The 23668-nt window shown below is 37.2% G+C and overlaps 1 protein-coding gene across 1 annotated transcript in view; it reads right to left on the reverse strand.

Moving 5' to 3' along the window:
* Nucleotides 1-23668, reverse strand: part of TRHDE (thyrotropin releasing hormone degrading enzyme) — a 196948-nt gene that overhangs the window by 144190 nt on the left and 29090 nt on the right. Inside the window, exon 3 of the mRNA XM_029963508.1 lies at nt 18475-18601. Within this exon, the coding sequence (XP_029819368.1) occupies nt 18475-18601 (127 nt within the window). The remainder of the gene's footprint in view (nt 1-18474; nt 18602-23668) is intronic.

The following is a 23668-nucleotide window of genomic DNA, read 5'->3' on the forward strand; positions in this document are numbered from 1 at the left end:
CAGGTATCAGTTGAGAAGGTGACCCCAAGCAGTTGCACCATTCACCAACACGAACATTACTACTCATAGATCTCTAACAGTATAACACATCAATTAGCAGATCACCTTTTTATGAATTGCACATGCACTTCAATATAATTTGCAGTTTACTTGTCATGCAGGCAGCAACACATAAACCAGGAATTCAGCTAACAATTTGAGAGGAAAAGACTACTTACAACTGAAAATCTAGGACTGAAAATCCATATCAAAAATTCCATCAAACACAAGTGAAAGTAAACCCTGTCTGAAGTACCTTACATTAAATGAATTATTTTACAAAATTCTTATTTCCTATTGAAGGAAATCTAAAAAAATTATTTCTTCTGCAACCAGGTATCAGGAAAGAGGTGACTGAAATTTGTCATATGTACTGCTCATATTTTTGCAATGAATGCTTACTGTAGTCAATTGCAAACCACTACCCTCCAAGTTTTTTCCCTTCTTTTGAATTATAAACCTCAGCACAATCAATACAAAAAAAGGTCAGCTTACACGTTTGTTCAAAAGGGAAGTCTCTTGCAAGTAAAAAAAAAATGCATCTATTTCAACTTTTTCTTCATTTATATTTTATTACATGAATTTTAAACATTTCTTCTGTAAGCACATTGGTATTGACATCTGTTAGTTACCAAACACTCCATACATTTAATACCACTGCAGACAGAAATCACCTGTTGGCATCTCCCAGCTATGTATTTAAAACTTCAGGGTAAAAAGGTACTTATATAAGTTTTGAGTCAGTAAAAAATAACCACGTACTTAAATTCAAACACGTGACTTGTTGAAACTGTTCCTGAATTGAAATCTCCACTGGCAAATTATTCATTTGAATGTATAAGGTTGCACAACTCTTCCTCTTCTATTACATTCTTACTGAAAAAATAGCTATTTTCTATCTCCATTCAGGGTGTGCCAGTTAACAGGCTAACTGGATACATTTTAAAACTACCTTTCTTCCAAAAATGTCTACTGCTATTTGAAAAACAAAAATCAATAGTATTATTTTTAATCACAAAATACAAGAATGTTTTTCAATTGTTATTCAGTGGGAATGTTTTTAACATATTTGGATATCACTCTACACTCTGATGTTGCCTATTCCAGAAAATCCCTTTAGCAACACTGATAATCTTTTTATAAATCAAATTTGCAAGCTCTTATAAAACCTACAACCTCATATCCATTGTCCTCCATAATGTCAAATATTTCTGGTCACAAAGATATTCTTCCAGCCTTACCCATCACGATATGAAAATATATATGGGATGTAATTTATTCTGCCATTTATGGTACAACATAAGACTTTCATTTCATATTCTATACTATATATATTCAATAGACAATACACAGAAATTCTGGGCATCTGACAGTATCATTTCATTTAAGAAAAAATGAGACTACAAATAGTATTTTATTTGAACTATAGAATATAGGTTGGATAAGAGTGAGTAATGATAGATTTTATAGCACTTCAGTGTTGACTTAATCACTTATTATTCTGAAGCAATTTTGGCTTAGTGGGGTTTTAGATGTTGGAGATTCATTGATTTACACTATTAGTGAAATTTCACCAAATATAAGTTCAGACTTATGCCTCCCCAGACAGGCAACTATTTAAAGGCATGACATGGTGAAGGACTTCTTTGGGTTTATTTCATCATATTGCAAAAGAAGAATTGAGTTGGTCAGAAGCAGAACATCAAGAACTGAATTAAAAGATGGTTTTACCAGCAAGACAGCCTCCATACAAATTCTGGTTGTGCCTAGACATGTTTGATTGATGATAGCTGATGGGATTACAGCCTAGTTGAGGCAGCCCACAACACACAAATGTGCTATTAGTAGCATGGTACATTAATCAATAGTGATGAGTGCAAAAAAATCTAGAATCTGATCTCAGTATGTTTTACTTAGTTTTTGACCACAAATAATGGAAAATTTAAGCAAAAACCCATATGCACTGATCATACACCATATCTTAATTGTACATTCAGAACTCTTGTTTTAAAAAACTTTTTGTCTACAGAAATACAGAATAATGAAATGCCCCAATCTTGTCTTCTAAAATTGTGTAATATTTTTGCTTTGGACAGCAAACTGGAAAAGAAAAGAAATTAACTTTTGTTAATTACATCAAGATCTAAAAGAAACATAAAGGAAGACAATGAAGTCTGATTCAATTGAATAAAATATCTTAACTAAAAACATTCTAAATCAGATTTATGCTACTTTCAAGGCTTAAATGAGACATCTTTTTAAGATCAAGCAGACAGAATATTATCTTCATGTCTGAAATCATCTTTTTAAAGTATACGTTTAGGTGCAACCCCATTTAAAATATAAATCGAGTATGCATACTGAGTACCAAGGACAACCAGGTGGTAGCTCACATGTAAAGTCAGGCAGCTCATATTGATTCTCACATCTGCAACTCATCCCAGCTCCTGGCAGCTCTCCAACCACGAACTGAATTTCTAGTCTAACAGCACTTGGGATTCCCCATTTCAATGCTCATCACAATGTATAAAAACATGAAAGGAAGATGTTAAGCAAAGATTGCTGTAATAGAGAAAAGCTGCACATTCAGGTTTAAAGATGGAGAGAGAGGTTCAATGTTAGAACAGCTCCAGTGGATATAAAAATATTGTTGAGAGCAGAGAAGGCAAACAAAAGGTTATTTATATGCTGTTGTGTGCTACAACTACACCTCCTTCACAATCATGTTGGCAGGGATGCCGAACTTAACATAGTAGTGTAGAGAAGCTAGTATCCCCAGATTCAACAGTTCAGTCTATCTGGCAAACCAAACACCCAAGATAAAGTCCAAATAAATTCATAATCCCAAATGTCATAAAGTGGGACTCCAGGTGAGATAAATAAAGGAAGGGGGGAAATCCTTTTTCATCTCTATTTTAACTGCTAGAGAAAAATTCTTTTTAAAGAATATGTATCTCAGTATGCTGCTAAAACCCATTAAAACTTTATTGCATTTTGAGTACATAGAACTTTTAAATCTGAAGTAAATCTCAGATGATAGTTTTAAACACTCAGGTACAGGATTCAGCTTCAGCTTCCTGTTAACTGAGTCTGAAAACCATAGTACACCATAGAAAAGTATTATGTACAAATGAGAAAACACCCTGACTCAGAGGCCATTGCCATCCTAAAACGGCACACCCAGAAAGACCAGAAGATGACAGAGGCAATCAGCTCTATAATTATGACACTCGGCAACCAGTCTACAAAGTCAATCCTCCCCAGCACAGCAAAAAGGAGAAAATATTATGATTAGATTTAGAAGTAAAACTCAGTGATCTGCATAAAGAAAAGTGTAAGCCAAGGATCTAATATTTCCTTATTATAAAATCTAATGTGTGCATCTGCTGTTTCATTTTTCACTAACTCTGCTACAACAAGAAAGAAGGAATCTTTGCAGGGGCACCTTTGTGATATAAATTATACCACAAATGCAACCCATTCACGCTGAAAGAATGCAGCATACTCTATGCATTTGAGAATGCATCCCCTGTGACCGATTTGTGAGAGGATGACGAAGACACCTTTTCTTTATTAGGGTACTCCACACACACCTCTAAAAAAGTGTCAATCATGAGAAAAGGCCTACATCAGAGATGAGGTTTTAGCAACTTGAAGAAAGGCATTATCCCATATAGGTGATGATAGATGGATAAAGACATTCAAAAAAGCTTTTAAATATACATGAGCAGTTCTATATTTTAATACCATGAACCAATATCAACATTACCAGGAATTTTCCATCTTCACACAAAGAAAGAGTAACACCATGCTGGACTTGTTCATAATCCTTAGGTCAAAATGCACTGGCCCTGGATGTGAAGGCAAATTTCTAGCTAGGAGTGTTAAAATGAGTTTCAGTGAAGCTCACCAGTCTTACAGATCAAAGAACATGCTGTCAAAAGACTAGTTCTGCATGGAATTACCTTCTAAAATATAAAATAGCTTGCTTGTCAAGTCAAAAGTTTTGATATGGAGACATTTATATTATCTCTAGTCCTATTACTTCTCTGTAGGAGCCCTGTTCCTAAATATGAATATTGAAAGAGAAATAATTTTACAGTTTCTATATTTGTCAACTTTTACTTATAGACTACTTGAATAATGGAAACAAGCCATTGGTGGTAGAGTACAAGACACTTCTTTCTGTCCAGGTGAGTTGACTCTTCCACCTTTATTTTGCTAAGAAAGCACCAGAGCCTTTCTGATGCTGAGGTCCCTGATTTAGATAACACAGATACAACACACATTAAAACTTTAAGAGTTACTTTGGACTTACGCTTAACTTTACATTGCTGTACCATCTGCGACTATAATCTTCCCAGGGTTATAGTTTCACGTATACTGGCATGCACCCATAGACCAGCACTAGCAGCTTCTCAGCAGTGCAACTAAACTGTGGGACCAGCCTGAAAAACAGCTCTCTGGAAAGAGCTGGTTAAAAATAACCCCAAAAAAATCAAAGGGAAGAAAATTACTTTACACCACTGAAGTTAATGTCTTATGAAACTGCATGTAGGACAGAGTCTGCTTGCCTGATGAGAAAGTACTGCAGTGATGATCTCTAAGTGGAGAAGGCAGCTAGAAAAAGGTCAGAAGACTTCTGAAATGCAGGACAGCTAGCCCACAGCCAGTGAACAGGACCCATCTTCACCATGGGATCCTCAGATAAAAGCCTGAAAACAAGCACACTCAATGTCACTGCCCCAGTGTCATGGTTTAACCCCAGCCAGCAGCCAAACACGATGCAGCCCCTCACTCACACCCATCAGAGGGACTGGGGAGAGAATCAGAAAAGTAACAGCTTGAAATCCGTGAGCTGAGATAAAGACAGTTTGGTAGGGAAAACAAAAGCAATGCACACAAGCTAAGCAAAACAAGCAATTAATTCACTGCTTCCCTAGGGTAGGCAGGTGTTCAGCCAGTTCATGTCCAGGACAACATCACACAACAGTTACTTGGGAAGACAAATGCCATCACTTCGAACATTCCCCTGCTCCCTCCTTTCCTCTACTTTATATGCTGAGCATGATGTCATATGGTCTGGAATATCCCTTTGATCAGTTTGGGTCACCTGTCCTGGCTATGTCTCCTCCCAGTCTCCCATGCACCCCCAGTCTTCTTGTCAGTGTGTCAGTAAAAAAACAGAAAAGGCCCTGGTGCTGTGTAAGCACTGCTCAGCAATAACAAAAACATGCCTATGTTATGAACACAGCCCCATACTAGCCACCATGAAGAAAATTAACTCTACACCAGCAAAACCCAGCACATCCAATCTTCTAGTTATCCACATGTCCAAACTCATCTCATGACTGTAAGTAAGATTCCCTGTTCCCAGACTCCTTATCCTGTGGCGCACACTTCTTGGTTCCATGTTCAGACTTAGACCCTTTACTCAGGATAGCAGAAAGGTGGGAACTATAGTTTTAGAGAGCCTCCATAAAAATCTGGCACCTGCTAACTGGAATTTTATCTATAGATACATGTTCTTACAACCTTAACTATAGGATTACCATCATAAAATACAGTCAGGAAAATACATACATAAGCTTGCATGCATCTATGTGTACATATGTATGGTTGGAAAGATAGATTAATATTAAAAGAAACATTCACAGACAAGTATTTGTACAATTTTGAGAGGCTAGAACTACTTGTAGGAAGATATGCTTTTATAATTTAAAATTACATTATATTCACTTGTAGTGTTATTTTTCTCCATTTCACTATTGCTACATTAGATTATTCTTCAGCTGTGTACTTGGATTTGACCATTTTTTACTCCATATAAGAGTTATCACAGCAATTGTATTTTGATTGCAAAGACCAAGCAATTTTTTCCTCTTTTGTTTTGGGGTTTTTTTAAGAAATAGACTGGCAAAGATAAAACAGAGAATTCTTCTGGGGCTGGACTTCCATTCGGCTGTCCCCAAATACAATATAAGCATTACAGAAAGCTGTCTGTTCTTTGTTGCTCTGACGGACTTAGAGCAATTTTGAATATCCTTTGATATCACCTGACAACATTCTTGTCTTTGGAAGGTTTTATTAAGAGCTACATTAGATCATTTTGTTATCAATCATAACTTGTACAGTTCACATCCTTTTAATCACTTGGAAACTGTTGTACAGTTTCTACAGAAAAACTTGGAGAGATGGCATGAAGTGTAAAACTGCATTTCTAACGCGTGTTTGTTACTGAGTACCAGCTTGCTTCTTCATAAAATTCAACTGTCTGTCATTACCATACGACAGAAGTAAAGCTTAAAACATTTCAAGAATATAGAGAAGAGATGCTTAGGAAATCATTTTTACATTAGCAGTGAAAAGACATATAATGCATTTTTCTATGTATCTAAGTTACATAGTTATCTAAGGTTGACAGTTTTCTGAAGCTTTATATATTTCCACACCTGAGAATTAGCACCGTAGGAAGAACAACTCCAACTAGTTTTAAAGCAAGAAATATTGCATCCACTTGTATGTCCCTCACATCAATCTTAATCTTCAATACTTTAATTATAAAAGGATGCAAGTTCCAGCTGCCTTCTGTTTCAATGCATACCCAAATTCTATCTGACAAGCCTGTATTTTATACAGGTCTGATCAGCAAAACATGTCCCTGCCTTCACCTCTCAACACTCTTTGGCTTTTGGCTGTGCCTCTATATAGGACAACAGAACTGTGCTGCTTCTCCATTTCCAAAATGCATTATGTGTGAAGACACAGTAGTGATTACAATATGCTTATGTGCTACAACCACAATGGAAACATCTCACGTGTTTTCACATGAGGAATTCAACCACTGACTTCTGCTACTGCTTGGGAGTCACATCATAAACATAGTCATGTGTAATTAAAGTTCTGTCAAATTACCTGTGCTTTTACATCATGACTTTCAAAGGAAATCTAATGTCATAGCATTAATGATACAGCAAACCCCCTACTGAATAAAATACATAAGGAATTCTTTTCGCATGATCCACTCCACTCCACTGCTCCTCTATTGTTGCAGAGCTCAGGGATCAGTTACAAGGACACAAACTCCAGGACTATTTGGAAACAACTTCCAAGGACTTATCGGAGGCCCCCAGAGACACAGCAACAGCTGCAGAAACTGATGACAAGGGTCTCCAGAATATATTTCTAAGTTCTTTCGCGCATCTGGCCCCTTGCCTCCCACTCCCACCCACTCCAAGGTTCAATTGCCCAGTAACATACAACAGCAGAACTACGCTCAGCTTTGCCAAAGCTGAACACACCAGGAGAAAAACAAGAAAGACTTGATTTTTCTAGACTAAAACACTGCCCGAGTTTAATTTCAGTGAAGAGTAGCATATGACAAGGAACATATTTTTTAGTTGAACAGTGGGAGTTGTTTGAGCTTAATACACTTTCTGAAGTGTGCTATCACGATGACAAATACACATCTTCACGAGGACAGCTCTGTTAGAAGTGTTACCGAAGAGAATCAGAGAGAGTGAAGGAAATAGCAGTCTTCACAGACCTGATCCTGAATCAGGAAATGTTATGGTTTAAATACACAAGCAGATGGCATTTAAATAAATTAGAAGAAAAGGAGAATTCATACACAGCAAGAGAGAACACAGAAAGCAAGTTTCGCAGTACCTGCAGAGATCTCCACAGTATTTTTATTAAGTCATTCTTTCAATGTCCATTTACCATTTTAAGATGCTTGCCAGCAAGCAGGAAGCGGAGATTGGGGGGGAAGGGAGCGGGGGGAGGGCAGGAAGGAGGGGTGGAAGATGTACAGTGACAATTCACTTGTTCAAATGAAAGTTGTTCAGCCATCTTAAAATTTTCATCTTTACAATGAAAATCATTGGTTTCCTTAATGCAAAAATGAAGTTGCTTCAGGCATGGAGCTGCAAACGTAGCATAATTCATTGTGTTAGGATATCTTTTCAGTTACAAAAAAGCAAAAGCAATAAAAGGTGAGCACATACATTCTTTTGAATTTCAGTAGCTTACAGAAACTAACTACTACAGGTGGAAGGTTTATAACTAACCCAGCAGAATTTAGGCAGAAGAAATAGGTTTATTCAGCTCTGTAGTCATACATTTTTTCACATCTTTTGTATGAACAGAAATCTCTGGCCTACTTAAGTCCCACTTTAATGCGTTATGATCTTTTTCAAGACCTTGTCATAATCTCTTGAAAGAAACTCCCCATGCTCTTCACTGATATATGAAAATGTATCTTCTTTACGTCTGTATCTATAGGGGTTTTTTACAGTACAGAAGAAAGATGTGAAAGCTCATTTTTACACATCTACATAGAGACTTTTAACTATTTCTAATATTCAGGACATTTTCAGTAGGCAGTAACTTTCTTGTAACTCTCACTGCAGCAGTAATGCATACCTCTTACATTTACGAGGAAGAATATGAGCTGTATAGATTAGTGTGTGTCTGTGTGTGTGTATACTTCCCTTATCTGTTTTCTTTATGGCATGAGGTCCATAGTGAAGGAGAAAATCCTTAGTAGGGACAATTATGGAGGTGTCATGATCTTGGTGTTACACTGGGTGGGAATAAGGTAACATTTTAAAAAAATACATATATGCATACCTCAAGACAAACATACAAAAACAAACAAAAGCAAATACAAATCAGTTTAAGTGAGGTAGTGGGCAAAGTGCTTTCTCATGAGTTGGGTCTTGCAAAACTTCTGTTTCTCCAAGTAATGTATTTGCTGCCCTCAAATCAGCATCTAATGGAAAACAAACTTTGTCACAATACCATCTGGAGAGCATAACAAACTACCCCAAAGGAGCACAATCCTTCTAAAATTGAAAACATGGAGAGTTAACAGGAATGTTTCTCCAGTGCTGCAGGGAAAAAAACCAATACAAACAAACAAACAAAAACCAGAACCCACTTGTTTTCATGCTCATGAAAATATCAGCATATGATACTGATATGAAAAAATTAATAAAATCACATATTCTTTGAAGTCCGAATAATCAGCATTAAACTGATGGTAGTGTTTTTGAAATCGCTGTGAAAACAATAGCTATCTCTGCAAAAGGAGCAACACAATGCAACTATTGTTGAAATCTCCTTTTGGTCTTTTTTTCATGGAAGTTGTCACTCCAGCCATTCAGAGGCTTTGAATAAGGAGGGCAAGGAGTTAGGCAAACCCTAACAGCTCTAAGTGCCTTGAATGAGGGAAGGATGCAGGAGAAATGTCTTTTAAGGCTTTCTTGCCTGCCTTGACCAAGGAAATAGGCTATACTGGTGTTGCTCTGTGACTTTCAGACTAACTAAAATTGTGCTTCTGAAAGATGAGTCTGAACAGACTTTGTCATGACATTAGCTCCTCCATGGCTCTGGCAAGCCAACACAGCAACTATAGGGTCCAACAAGCATAACACTAGGCAGGGTGAAAACTGGTACAGAAGACATGTTTTTAGACAGAACTGGAAAAAAGATTCCATTGTATTGATTTATAGTTCCCGTTAGACTCATTTGAACTTGTTTCTGAGTCCGGCCTGAAACTGAGCCTTCTTCATTCTTAAAATCAAATGGGGGAGGCCAAAAACCACAACACTGAACGAGAAAATACTACTGAAAGAAATTGCTGCTGCTGAAGTACATAAAACTACCTGTCTCAATGTTAAAAAAAAGTTTGAGTGAACTATGTTTGTGTTTGATGTGGACAGTACCCTAATCTGCCACTTTTTTTTTTTCCTCACCAGCACAATACCTTGATATTACCAAGCTTCACTCTTCAGGAAAACCTCTACTTCACACGTAAGACAGAAAAAACACAAGTCACCATAGTATCCTTGTTCCTCCCTGCCTTCCACTTGAAACTGCAGAGTTAAATGAAAACTGGAACCTTCATGAACTGAACTGAAATTATCTTTATTTACAGTTTGTCATATGACTATGAACCAAAATTACAGAAAGTTCAGTAAGTCCTCAGTAAACTTTTATATTTACTCAAATGGTGTCTTTATGAACACGTTACTATTATTTCATCAGCTTTGTTTGGGAATGTGCAGTTCTCTTGAAGGTGCTGTTTAAACAACACTCACTGTATATGATTAGATGTTTCATTAGGTCAATAACAGCCTTTTCCACCAAAAGACAATAAACCTGAGTAGATCGTGTAACCTTTCCGTACTGTTTCAGATGTGGAGGGTATTGGGTTTCTACCTCAGTTCTGAGAGAAAAGGCCACTACTTTCTCCTCACTACTCTAACTGATATAGACCAACCACATTACCCACTTTGTTCAAACTAAATGCTATAGTACAATTTTCAAATGAAAAAAAAATCCTGGTTTAGCCCATCCTTCTACAATCCAATCTTCCTACACACTGCGCAAGGATTCACACACCCCTCTTCTTAAGCACCATCTAAATCTAACACAGTATCCTCAATGATATAATTCATCTTTTTTCCAAACTCTTCTGTGTTTGTTTTTCCACCATGCAGCTCTGAGTTCTGTCTGCATGTTAACTTTCATAGTGCCATACCATGCACAGAAAGCAACTCTCCCAGTATCCTGACATACAGATCCTATCCTATAATAAAAACCACTGTTCCCATTGCCTATACAAACGTGAAGTTCATTGTGGACACGAGGCCTAAGCTTTTTTCTACATACACTCCTTTAAGACAAAGTTAGAGCTGCTGGTGTAAAAGGTTTCAGCTGCTGGTCAAAGCCTCTGATGAACCCTGCCGACTGTCATATCTAACAAGTGATCAAAAATGTTCTGCAAACTCTCTTAAAAATAAAGGGAGTTCAAAAGCTGGACATGGTCAAGAGGATCCTGATGCCCACAATACTATTTTGCAGGAGAAATCTGTACTACCCTTATTCATAAGTAAATGTTTCTGGTCAAGAACAGTAGGATTAAGCTAACAAAAAGACAATCACTAGCAGCCCTGAAGAAGACAATCAGGGATGAGAGCTCTGCTCAAGCAGAGTGAAAGGAGCTATAATGAAAACTACTTCACCCACAGCTATCTAGAAAGTATTTTGGATTCATGTGCTTTTAGGCATTTAACTGTCTCATATCAATAGAAGTTCACATAGTTTTCTGGTGATTCCCATAACTTCTGTGGAGTTTCTGTCTGCCAGAGATCTTAACCTCATTTTATAAATCCTACAGAAGGATTCACCTCATCTTTTAGCCATTTATGAATCAGAGATCAAATTTAAACTAGCCAGATTAGTTTGCTCTCTCTGTAGTCAACAGAGATACCTTTACTGGTACCTCTGCATTGAAGATCTTTTCCTCCCAACTCATGATAAAATGTATCATTTTCTGAAGGCATCTAGTTTCTCACAAGGTAGAGAACTAAGAATAGATACTGCAGAAATTGAGCACACCCACTTCTACTTTGGTACTAACTGCTCAAATGACATACTGAAGAGCAGCTTAGGAAAAATCTATTTACATTCAGATGAAGGATTCTCTTGGCTCAAAAAAAGCCCTGACATTTCCAGGGAATCTTCGACATAATGTTACCCTCTCATAACAGCATCACTCGCTTTTTTTTTGCTTTTTTTTTAATTACTCATTTAAAAGCAAAGCTGATTTAACTGAGTAGCCAGTGGGGACAGTGTCAGATTCAGTCATCCTCTTTTTACTATGGCCTGACTGAACTGCTACTGGCAATAGTGCTCCTATCTGAACACTTTCCTTGTTTGAGAGGTATGGCTTCTATACATGCCACAATTAAGAGGAGAGGAAAATAACTACATAATGAAAGGAAAACGTTTCATTCAGAAGAGGATTATTTCCATCAGGGCCCATTCATCTTTATACAAAGCTGCTTTATTCCCACACATATCCCATCTCCTGCAAACAATATCAGACGTGCCATGCCAAGGCAACAGAGAGAGATCAAGTCCCTTAACAAACTTCCAAAACCTGAAACAATGCCTACTGTGAGCTCTATTAAACTCATTAATGGAAATAATTGGTTTACCACTAAAATTAGTTTAGAGCAATACAGTAAGTCCTAAGTGATGGCTATTTTTTCCCTTCTTTCTTAATATCTTACTGTAGATTGATTTCCTATATGGTTTGTTTCAGTCTAGTAACTCACAGTTCTTTCTCATATTTCAAAGCATTGTTATGAGAGAATACATTGCTTTTCCCTATGGTTAGAGCTGGAATTTCCCCCCTCTCCCCGGTGTCCTGATCAGTTGCTGTTTCGGAGTACTCATACCTTAGAAATTAAAAAAAAAAAAAAAAAAAAAAAAAAAAAAAAAAAAAAGAAAAGAAAAAATACACCACAACCAGCACACCCCAAATCTCAAAACGGAATCTTTATAAAGGCCCAGGTAGAACTGACATAGTTCATTCTGTGTAGGAATGACCTGTATCAACAAATAGTCCTCTGTGTGCAGAAGCATTATGCTTCTTTCAAGTAGTTGGTCAAAGAAAATAGTAGGCTTCAATTCTCCTGCCTAAACATGGGTGACAACCCAAATTGAGATGCTCAAAGTTATTTAAAGAAAAAACAAAGCCATGTGAAACTGTCAAGTATGAGCCAGCCAGGGCCCAACAGAATCTCATCTGGAGGCCAGCAGAAGCACCAGCTAAGAGTTCTCAGGATACCCTATGGCACTTAACAGCACTTAAATCAAAATTAACAGTTAATCAATAGTCCTCACACACAGCAAGTCACCTGGCCAACATACAACAACATCCTAACACTTATTCTGGGCCTGCAATGACTCACATGGCACTGGCAGCAGCAGCCTCTCTCACCAAAATATTAACTGTCAACAATCAGGGAATGGAACACAGGTCCATGATTTTCATTTAGAAATCAGAACAGTCCCTTGTTAAATTTCTTCTTTCTAATGGCTGAGCTATATTTTACATCATAAGCGAGAGTTTAAATTCTTCAGTGACACACTTTAAAAACCAAATCCTGTTCTCCTAAAGTACTCCAAGAGCAAATGTTAATGGTCCAATCTTGTCTTCCACTGTGCAGCATGTTCACTAAACCCCTTGGAAAATTGTTTTCTCAGACTTTGCATTCACAACCTCAAAGCATTTTAAGCAGTATAATGAAAACAAGACCGTATAATTTTTGCATGAACCAGGTAATTAGTACCTGAAACATACCTATAAGGGAAAAAAACCAAACCAGACAAAAAAAAAATCCACATAAAATATATCAGATGAAATTCCAAAGTTTACTGTACAGCAAATCTACAGAAAAAGAGTTTAGGAAGTCTGGGAATGTATTTCTCTTTGGGGTGCTGGTGGATGAGAGGTTGGACATGAGCCAGCAATGTGCACTCACAGCCCAGAAAGCCAATTGTATCCTGAGCTGCATCAAAAGCAGCGTGGTCAGCAGGTCAAGGGAGGTGATTCTGCTCCTCTACTCTGCTCTCATGTGACCCCACCTGGAGTGCTGCATCCAGTTCTGGGGCCCCCAACACAAGAACATCAACCTGTTGGAGCAAGGAGGCCCACCAAAATGATTAGTGGGACAGAGCACCTCTCCTATGAAAGAAGGCCTAATTGGGATTGTTCAGCCTGGAAAAGAGAAGGCTTTGGGGTGACCTTATTGTGGCCTTCCAACATCTGAAGGGAGCCTACATGGAAGACGGAGAGGACTTTTTACAAAGGCATGTAGTGACAGAACAACAGGGAATGGCTTAAACTGAAGGAGAGTAGGTTTCAATCAGATATGAGGAAAAAATTCTTTACTGTGAGGGTGGTGAGGCACTGGAACAGGTTGCCCAGAAAAATTGTGGGTGCCCCATGCCTGAAAGTGTTTAAGGTCAGGTTGGATGGGGCTTTGAGCAACCTGGTCTAGTGGAATGTGGCCCTGCCTATGGCAGGTGTCTTCGAACTATATGATCTTAAGGGTCCCTTTCAATCCAGGCCATTCTATGATATTTTAACAGTGCTTTTAATAGTGCTCTCACAAATTACAGTAATTATAAATTACATATTGATTCATATTCACTGACCTCAAGACAAAACAGCTGGGGATTTTCGTACAGTCTTTCTGTAACATATGCAGTCATGCCCTAAGGTAGATTCTTCAGCTGTTCATATTTCCACCTTTTGGGACATTTTCTCCGGGGAATGAAAAGCTGTCTGAGAAATCCAAGTTCTTCCCAATCCTATTCATTTTGTCCATATAAGATTCAAGCCATCCAAAGGAATATCTCCTCTATTGATGAATAAGGAAGCTAGGGCAATCAGTTTGCTAAGTTAGACATGCCAGTTGAGTACCTAAAGTTAAACGAATCCAAGCAAAGCGTCTTTGAGTCAGGCACTTTATGTCCAACCCTTGAGACATCTGAGTTCCTTTACACTGTCCACAGTGGTTATGCTAATTGCATGGATATTTAAATACAGTACTCAGAATAAAATGAGTTGTAAAAAAAGTTTTCAGAGAAATAGCAAACACATCCCACTAACACAATGATACTGCAGTGCTGTTAAGAAGAGGTAAACCGAGGCCCAGAAACCCAAAAATCTTCATACAAATGGCTCATTTATGCACCACACATGAAGCTTTTGTAGCCTTTCATAATTGGAGCCTTATAAAGTTCCCCAGTTCCAGTACATAAAGCATTCTGGAAAAGAGATTTTGTGGCCCTTTAATAAAAACTCTGGAAGGGAAACTGGAAGATTATGAACGTATTGGATAACCTTGCCAGCTCAGACAAAAAGACTGCTTTGCTCAGTATTCTCTCCAACAGCAGCCACAAACAGATGTTCAGGAAAGAATAAGACCAGGGAAGTACAAATAGCACTCACTTGAGTATTTCCTAGCTTCTGTTTTCAAGCCATGGGATTTTCTCCCATGGAGCACCTCTCCAAGTACTTGTCCATGTCTCTCTGGACTTTTATAATCTTCTTGCATCTACCATCTCTTTTGATAAGGAGTTGCACAAATCTACCACCTGCTCCACTAACAGTGATCTTTTTGTGTTCTTTGGACCTGCCACCTGCTAACGACACTGGGTGACTCTCCACTCTTGACTGGAAAAGGCAGTCAGCCCTCACACTTCAAATCATTCTCAACTTAAGAGTCACAACTGTCCACATGTAAAGAGTGCTTGATTACCTTATCGTTCCCCTCGTGTGAGTTTTACTCTGACCTTTGAAGACTCCATTTTGATGTAGGTTTTCGGCTTGGTTTTCTTTTTTCCTTTTAAATTTCTAAGCTGTGTGCACTTCAAAAGAGCAACTGGTCAGGACTCCAGAGGGAAAAATTCAAGACTATTCCAGCCTTGAAGATCCTCATAAGAAAAAGCTCTATGCATACAAAGCATTTTTTGTGTATTGCAAACTGGATTTAAAATAATTATGTGATATAAATACAGAAATATTTAATATTCCCCAGCCATAGGAACACAATTAAAAACCCTTCTGCATATCTTTTTAGATTAAATAAAACCCAATACTTTATCTCCCCATCATTTTAACTAGTGTTTATAATGATATTATAGTCTTGGGAAAATCTAGGTTTTTTAAAAGACCTGACACATTTTTTAGACATTAAATTCATATAAAAATTATCAGTTTGAAACCCTACACAAGCACCTTCCAGTTCAGAGTATGATGTGGGGGGGAAAAAAGCACAGACCTACAAGCTAAGTAGAACTTTTAACTGTGGAAATTGGTGATTCAATTCCCAATTCACATTCATTAGCAGACTTCACATCAATTGGTAAACACATCTATTGTTCCAGGACATTCCGAAGCCAGTACAGGCCATATAAGATCTAAAAAATCTTGGCCACAGCCATCTGACTGCATGTAAGCACAGTATGAAAGTCTAGTCAAAAACAGTCAGGAGTCAAGAGTGCCAGGAGAAAGCGGTTCTTGTAGAGGACATTAGCCAATTTATTACAAAATCAGATGAGGAGCACTAGTTTCAAGTGCCAAGGATCCTTGGAAATGGACCTCAATGAATAAGAAGGGAACAAATTAACATAGACCTCTCTGATATAGCAATACATCTGAGGAGCCTAAATGTCCTCAGATACTCCTACTGCAGAGTTCAAATGGACCACATAGATGACCAAGTGCTTTGCCAAGGTTTGTAGGTCCCTTTTCCAGGGAGGATCACCTGTGGTTGCAACTCTAACACACATCCCGCAGCATTACGCCACTGATGCTAACAGTGTGACGCTCAGTAGTTAGTACAGCACCTGCATAGTAAACTGGCCAGTATTTCAACAACAGAATTATTTTGTAAACATAAATTGTGCTTTCAAACAAAATTATTATATTTGCTTAAGTTCAGTTTTGCTAGAGCTGAACAATAGATGAAACAATTTTTTTTAAAACATCTATGTTTGAAATGGAATATTTTCTACAAAACTGATGCTGACATTAAAAAGCTTTCTGAAGTACATTCTCCATTTTTCACTCCCACTTTCACATTTGGAAGTGAAATGAAAAACTCCTAAAATGTCCCACAAAAACATTATCATTTTTCTTAAAACCTTAATAAAGTATTCAATCCTTTGCAGAAGTGACAGCAGTGAATCAGGTGAGTGCCCTAAGCCTGACGAGCCCAGGTGCATTTTCAGAATCAACATATCTTCCTATGCACATGGTTTTTCCACTGCTGTCGCTAATGTTGTTTTGACTTTTCATTTAGAAAATTCTTTAACACTGCTGCAAAATCCCTATCATAATAGACTACAGTGTCACCATTTTTAGTCCTTCTATTCACCCATCAGACTATTTTTTCTACCCTTCCATTTTCCCATTTAAAAAAAATAAAAATTCAGTACTCTTTCAGGTTAAAGACAACAGCACATGCTTAAATATAACAATCAGTGATTGGACGAACTGGGAACAAATATAGCTGTATTCATATGCAAAAAAAATTTCAAAAATATTTACATCACTGAGAGAGTTTTGAAACCTTTCTTCCTATATTTACAATAAATAAATTTAACCTTATTGTCGTACACAAAACTTTTGAAATTATTCTCTATAGTATCACTACAGAATAGCTAAAGTTTTCAAGCAGTATTTCCTATTAACAATTTCACTACAAATATTTCATGAAAAAATACAACTTTACTTGTGACTGTGCCTTCTGTTTTTTTCCAAAAAGATCTAAACTGGAACACACTCATTTCCAATCAAATATTTTTAAAAGATAATGTCACAGCATAATGACAATGAATACAGCATGCTGAGTTTAAAGACCATATGTTGCAATTTTGAAAGATACTCTGAAGCAGATATAGTCACTACTGTCTGCTGCTAGCTGGCATCCTCAATAAACTACCTGAAGTAATGATATTTGGATGTTTTGATGGAACTAGATGATCTTTAAGGTCCCTTCCAATGCATTCTGTTTCATCTTTTATATTCATCTTTTATATTATAATCAAGTTCTTGATTATTTTTCCCTGCTAAACTTTTGGCCCCTGTAAGCCTATAACTTCCTTTACAAATCATCATTACATACCTGAAGTCATGTATGAAAGCATACACAGAAAGTTTTTGCATGCAATACCCTCATCTAACAACATCAATTACTTTATCCATCTCCTACACCATTAGCTGAAAGTCTAATAAAAGCTACTCAGCAGGCAAGAGATTTAATGAAATAAACCCCAAGTTCCTGGGAGGAACCTGTGGTTCCAACTCTAACACTTCTGATCAAATAGAAGCTCTCTTTCTGCTGCTGAGCAATAGATTTTTCTGGATCTTGATCAAACATACTCCAGAGGAGGGAGGGTGTAATAATATGGTGTAAGGTATTTAAGTGTGTAGGAGAAAAACTGATTGTGGGAAAAGGGAAGATGAGAAGAAATTATTTTTAAAATGTAATAGAAATTTCTGGGGTCACAGCAAAACAAGTTCACAGCAATTCTTTCAATAATCAACAAGACAATTAAGCTTGTCTTCTAATCATCATTAATAAACCACAAAAGCCATAAAAAAACCAACAAAAAAACCCAGTCTTGCACTGTTACAGGTTCCCAGTCTCCACAAATATTTTCACTTCTGTTCCCCATCTAAGGCTGAGGCACCAAGATACAATATTGCAGAACAAATATCTCCCAGTGGCTATCTAATGGAAGTAAGGACCAAAATAGACACTATCAAAAAAAACCAAACAAAAATCCCCACCAACCCACATAACAGTGAAAGGTCTCAAGTTCTCTACCCCTTGTCTAGAAACATAAGTACCGTCTGCTTCGTGATCTTCTCAGTTCCAAGATGGAGAAGGAAAAATTTGGCTTCCATTCCTCTGCAAGGAAAAATTCCTTATTGATTCTTCTAAATTAACCCAAATATTTCTTACCTTGAAATGTAATACATTACAGTCTTAAAATTGCTTTAAAACAGCTGACTTAATCTCTCATTTCTGGACAAACTTCACATTCTGAAGAAAATCTTACCTAATTTTGGCAGGGAGTAGGGCACTTTAAAATAATCTTCATAAAACTCAATGAGACTCCTTGTAATATTTAGAGCATAGTCCCCCGATCCTCTTCTGATTGCATCAGGCCTTGCATACAACCGTACCTGTTAAAAAACAAAGCAAAAGACCAATCATTTCAGCATCTGCCTTTTAAATCTATCATATCTGCAGAAATGAATTATCCTAAGGTTGCTGTGACATGGTAGGATTATTACCTTCAAGCCAAATATGACTGTCGTACATTTCTCAAAACATGTCATAGCTGAAAACCAGGACTACCACAATTAAAGTTACACAGTTTAGAAGTCACAACTTCTTAATTGCCGGTGTTGCCAAATAAAAAACTTAACACTCCTTGCATCAAAATAAATATTTGAAGAAAACATGTGTTTGCTAGAGATATGATGGGAGAGTGGATTAGTATAATGGTTCTCTGCCTACACTGAATGTAGGCAGAATGCAGTGACTCAGTAGGAGAGAAGTTCATGGTTTGTTAAAGGCACATTATATCAAGCCCTGAAAATATTAGTAGACTGTGAAGAAAAGAAAATAATCATTCTCTTTTCTCTGGCAGTGACACAGTTACCCTCGATGAGCTTTGGGAAGACTGCAAAAACAACCATTTATAAGCTCATTCATGTACACAAACAATTAACATTCCTGAAACCTCCTTGACTGCTTCAGGCCTCTGTTTTCAGAAAGCAGTAAATCAAAGCTGTTTATACACGCTACAGACCTCTCTGTTCAGTATAAAACAGCTCACACATTTGACTACCTGGAGTGAACCAACTGAAAAGAACTCACCTTCATAATTCTGCATTCAAGTCTGACCCTGATTAAGAAGGTAGCAGAAAGCACTTCTTGGTTTTTCCCTCTTCCCTGTTCTTACAGACCTTAATGCTTCCTTAGTGTAAACACAACATACAGCCAAGAACTGTTAACCAAGAAAGGGACAGAAAGGAGAGCCACTTTTCACTCTCCCTCCTCATTCACCTGATGAAAGTAGTGTGTGCTTTGTCTCTAATAACTGGCAGAAGGTCTCTCCCTGCAGTACATAACGACTTGACACAAATGAGACTCTACTAAATGTCAGTCCTAATACTTTCTGCAGTAAAATTAAATCCCAGCCAGGGTTCTGAGGAAAGCAGTAGGGCAGAAATCAGAAAATAGTAATGGAAACATGAGGGAGAAATGTCAGCTTTGGAATGTTTCTAAACACTATTATGGACCAAGAAAAGCCAATGCAATTTTTTGCTTCAGTGAAAGCATTACCAAGTATTGCTTTACTACTGAAAGTAACCAGTTCAGTTATCCACGTGGAAACCAGATATCAAATACTGTACCTATCAATTCTGTTGTAACCCGCTATCTCTTTGTTTTCAGTATGCAGACACATTATTTGCTTCATTACAGTGCCCATCTTTAATCTTTGTGTTGTATTAGACTCAGTGCACCATCAACCATACTTGTAATGTAAAACAGGTAACGATGTAACCTAATGAGATATGTAATAAAGCAGACTTCCTATAATCACCACCTGAAAGCATATAAACCATTATCTGAATCCCTCCAAGTCACTGTTTTTGTTCATTGCTTCCTTTCAAAGTTAACAGTAGCATGTACATTAAATGTTCCCTTATCTGCTAAATTAAATATATTTTTTAACAAAATAGATATTAACCACAGAGATGCTAATCCAAATGTCTCAAAACCTTTAGTTTGTTGAAGGATGTTAAGAATCACAATTAGATTTGTGATGAACACTGTTTTGTATCATTAAACCTTTATAGATAATTTTGCATAATTGCTTTACTGGCACAGCTGACTGTACCAGCAAACTAGGAAAAAAAAGAGTCAGCCAACCAAGTATGCAAAAAATCATTCAATTTGACAGTGGCCAAATGCGTCCATAATAATAAATATGACAACTGAAGAGAAGAAAATAATAGGTAGATACAAGAAAAATCAAGGTTCAATTTATTGCATTACAATGTGTGTCTTTTGGCAAATGCAGAAAAGGTATTTAATAGTGTCTGAGATAGAGCCAAGGTACCAAAGCTCAAAAACCACAATGCTGCAAACTTTCATTTGTCTCCTGCCTAACACTAAATACAGTTTTATTTTGCCCATAAAGTTTCCCTCTGTCTCTCTGCCTGCCCAGAACAGCTCTGGACTACCAGGGCCCCATGGCTCACACCAAGGTCACCCCCAAGCTGGAATACACTTCAGAAATTACCTGTGCCTTTGTCCAGGTCTCTCAGGGATTTTGAGGCAACAGATATTGCCAAAGCAGCCAGATATCTTCAAATGTTGGGTCTGCTTCTGCTTTTCACCCAACAACCACTGAACATGAAACATATGGAGGAACCTTAGACACACCATCACAGGCCTATCCCTGGCCTCAGAAAATTCCCTGTTGGTTAGCAGAGGGCAGGGACAGAGGGCTACCACAGGGGACAATCTGGACACTCTGCCTGCCCAGTTAGCTGTTTTGGATGACACTTTCTGAGGTATCATTCACAACACAAGGAGCTTGGTCCAGAGTCTAAAGTCTGGCACCTATAAGCTCGAAATTGAAATCCACTAACTTTCACACACTGATGTCTTTTAATGTGTATGGGCTTACTTTGACCATAAGATATCTTACTGCCAAATCCATCAAACAGGGACTATATTAGCTTATAAGATTCTGAGTGTAAAGTAATAAAGACTGTAAAGTCTTCATATACTGCTCCAAAGAGGAGCTTAAGTAAATAAAACAGAATGAAGATTAAGATATGAGATTTGTTTAGAATAAATTGTTTGCTGGTTTAGTATTTTCATTTCAAAAGACAGGTAGGTTGTGTTGCTTTGTTTAGAATAAATTGCTTGCTGGCGTAGTATTTTCATTTCAAAAGGCAGGTAGGTTGTGTTGCTTTAAAACTGTGTTGGACTGAACAATAATGCCTAATTATTATATACTTTCCCACAGGCTAGTTGATCACTATACTAAGAATTCTATTTTACAATAATTTAAATAAGAGAAAAAAACAAAATCTTCTGCAGGGTCAGGCCTAAATATAATAAATAAAAGCACTGCATGTTCTACAAAAGATAAATAGCTTTCTTGTTTAGGTGCACAATTCATCACTCACTGCAATGGCACCTACTACCCTGCAAATATCAGTGATGCTCTTTTTCATAATCTTTGCAAGATTAGGTTAGACTATAATTTTCACATAAGAAAGTAAACAAAGAGAGACTAATACTAATTCTGGGTGCCAATCTGGACACCTCTCAATGTCAAGTATACTTAACAGTTTTGTTCCACATACTTAAAGCACTGTTCCAATTATATCTTACTGCAGTGGTGAACACTTTATACAGCTTTGAGTCTGGCCACAAGTGCCATAGTTTGGGCATTAAGAAAATGAGTAACACATGATTAATGACTAAATGAGACTGTGTCAGTTTATGTGATTTACTTGGCATCCCATAGCAACTCAGGTGGCAGTGGCAGAGAGGCAGAGAGGGAATTCAAAGCAGGCATTCAGCCTCACTGCCACCTTACAACCTGCACCATGCACCCTCCGTATTTGGGAATTAATAAGGTAGGGACTCTTCAGACAACACGCATATTCACAGCATACTGGTGGTATTCTGATGCAGCATAGTTCCCTGTGTGCCTCAATGACAAAAATATCAGAAAAATATTATGAGGAATCATTTTCATAATGACACTGTCACAAAACCTAAGAATATAACTAAGTTCACACAATTAACCTAAATTCTGGAGGTTTTTCTTAGCTCCTTTATACCTACATTTGCAACCACTACCAATTTCTCAACAGAAGTTCTGATTACTAAGAAAAAGAAATACAGGTTCTTTCGTTTCTCTCTCAAATGGAACCAGGCTGACCATCTCCTTCCGACCACAAATTTGAGCAAGCAGGTTTGTACCTTCAGCCCTACAACCCAGACCTCCCTGTTATAAGACACAGCTGTAAATAACTCTAGAAGTTACTAGAGATCCCAAATGAAATCGCTGCAATGTATATTTTCTCATTCTTTTCTGAAGTGGGCAAAAATATGAGTTGTTTCCTCTTGTTTGCCTTCCAGAAGCCCTCAAGCAGTTTCACAAGAACTTTAAATAAAGACAATACTCAACCACGCTCAGATAATATCTCGAAAAAAATCATCCTGAAAGATTACTTCAAAAATATTAGCAATCTAATTCAAGTTCTTGGAATTATTTTGGCACCACTATCAGAAAAAATACTAAAACATTCCTGAAATTTGTATGCTAAATTCCATGTATTTTATAAGTGATCAATAGCCTATTTCTCTATAGTTAGTCAAAAGTATTTGCTGTATAAAACAGTGTACTTTTACAAACAATTTGTACATTTTGCCACATTTTCTGTAGTCTTTTTTAATATTTCAGCATTTGTTACATAAGTCAAAGAAATTTTAAAAATATTTGTAACTCTAGGTTGCCAGAAGAGATGAACGTGATTGTAAAATGAAAACTGTTTCCCGAAGTGAGGGACCGTAGCGATATATGCTAAGAAATGTGCAACATATGTAAAACCTAACTGAAGTCAGGTTAATAACTACAGTGCATGAGAAAAACCTTCCTGTCTACAGCAGGTAAAAATTATCCATCAAAAAGAAAGTTAGCACTTAAAAAGAAAAGTGCTTTCCTTGTCTTATTACTTCAGAATGCTTCAAAAAAAATATGAATTAGTAACTATATACAAGATATAATGGGTAAAATTCTGAAAAGTACAATTGTAGATAGCAACAAACATCTTCATTTCTGGAGAATAGTATATTCACTAAAAATGTTTCTACTGTACCAAAGACTAGTGATAATTTCAGCACATAATAAACAGAGGAATGGGTTCAAAAGAAGTAAAACTCTTCTGTTTTGACATGTTAAAATCACTACTTTTTCGTTTACCTTTTTTTTGGCATTAAAATTTAAGTGTGTGAAAAACAGTATAGAATGAAAGGGATGAAGAATGGTGTAGTGGGTTGACCTTGCCTGGATGCCACGGCCACCAACCCACCGTATCACTCTTCTTCCCAGTCAGACAGGGGAGAGAGAACAAGATGGAAAATGACTCATAGGTTGAGATAAGGCAGTTTACTAAAGCAAAAGTGAAAGTTTTGTGCACACACAAGCAAAG

The sequence above is a fragment of the Manacus vitellinus genome, unplaced genomic scaffold (assembly GCF_001715985.3).
Source record: "Manacus vitellinus isolate BGI_N305 unplaced genomic scaffold, ASM171598v3 scaffold_5_pilon, whole genome shotgun sequence".
Lineage (NCBI taxonomy): Eukaryota > Metazoa > Chordata > Aves > Passeriformes > Pipridae > Manacus > Manacus vitellinus.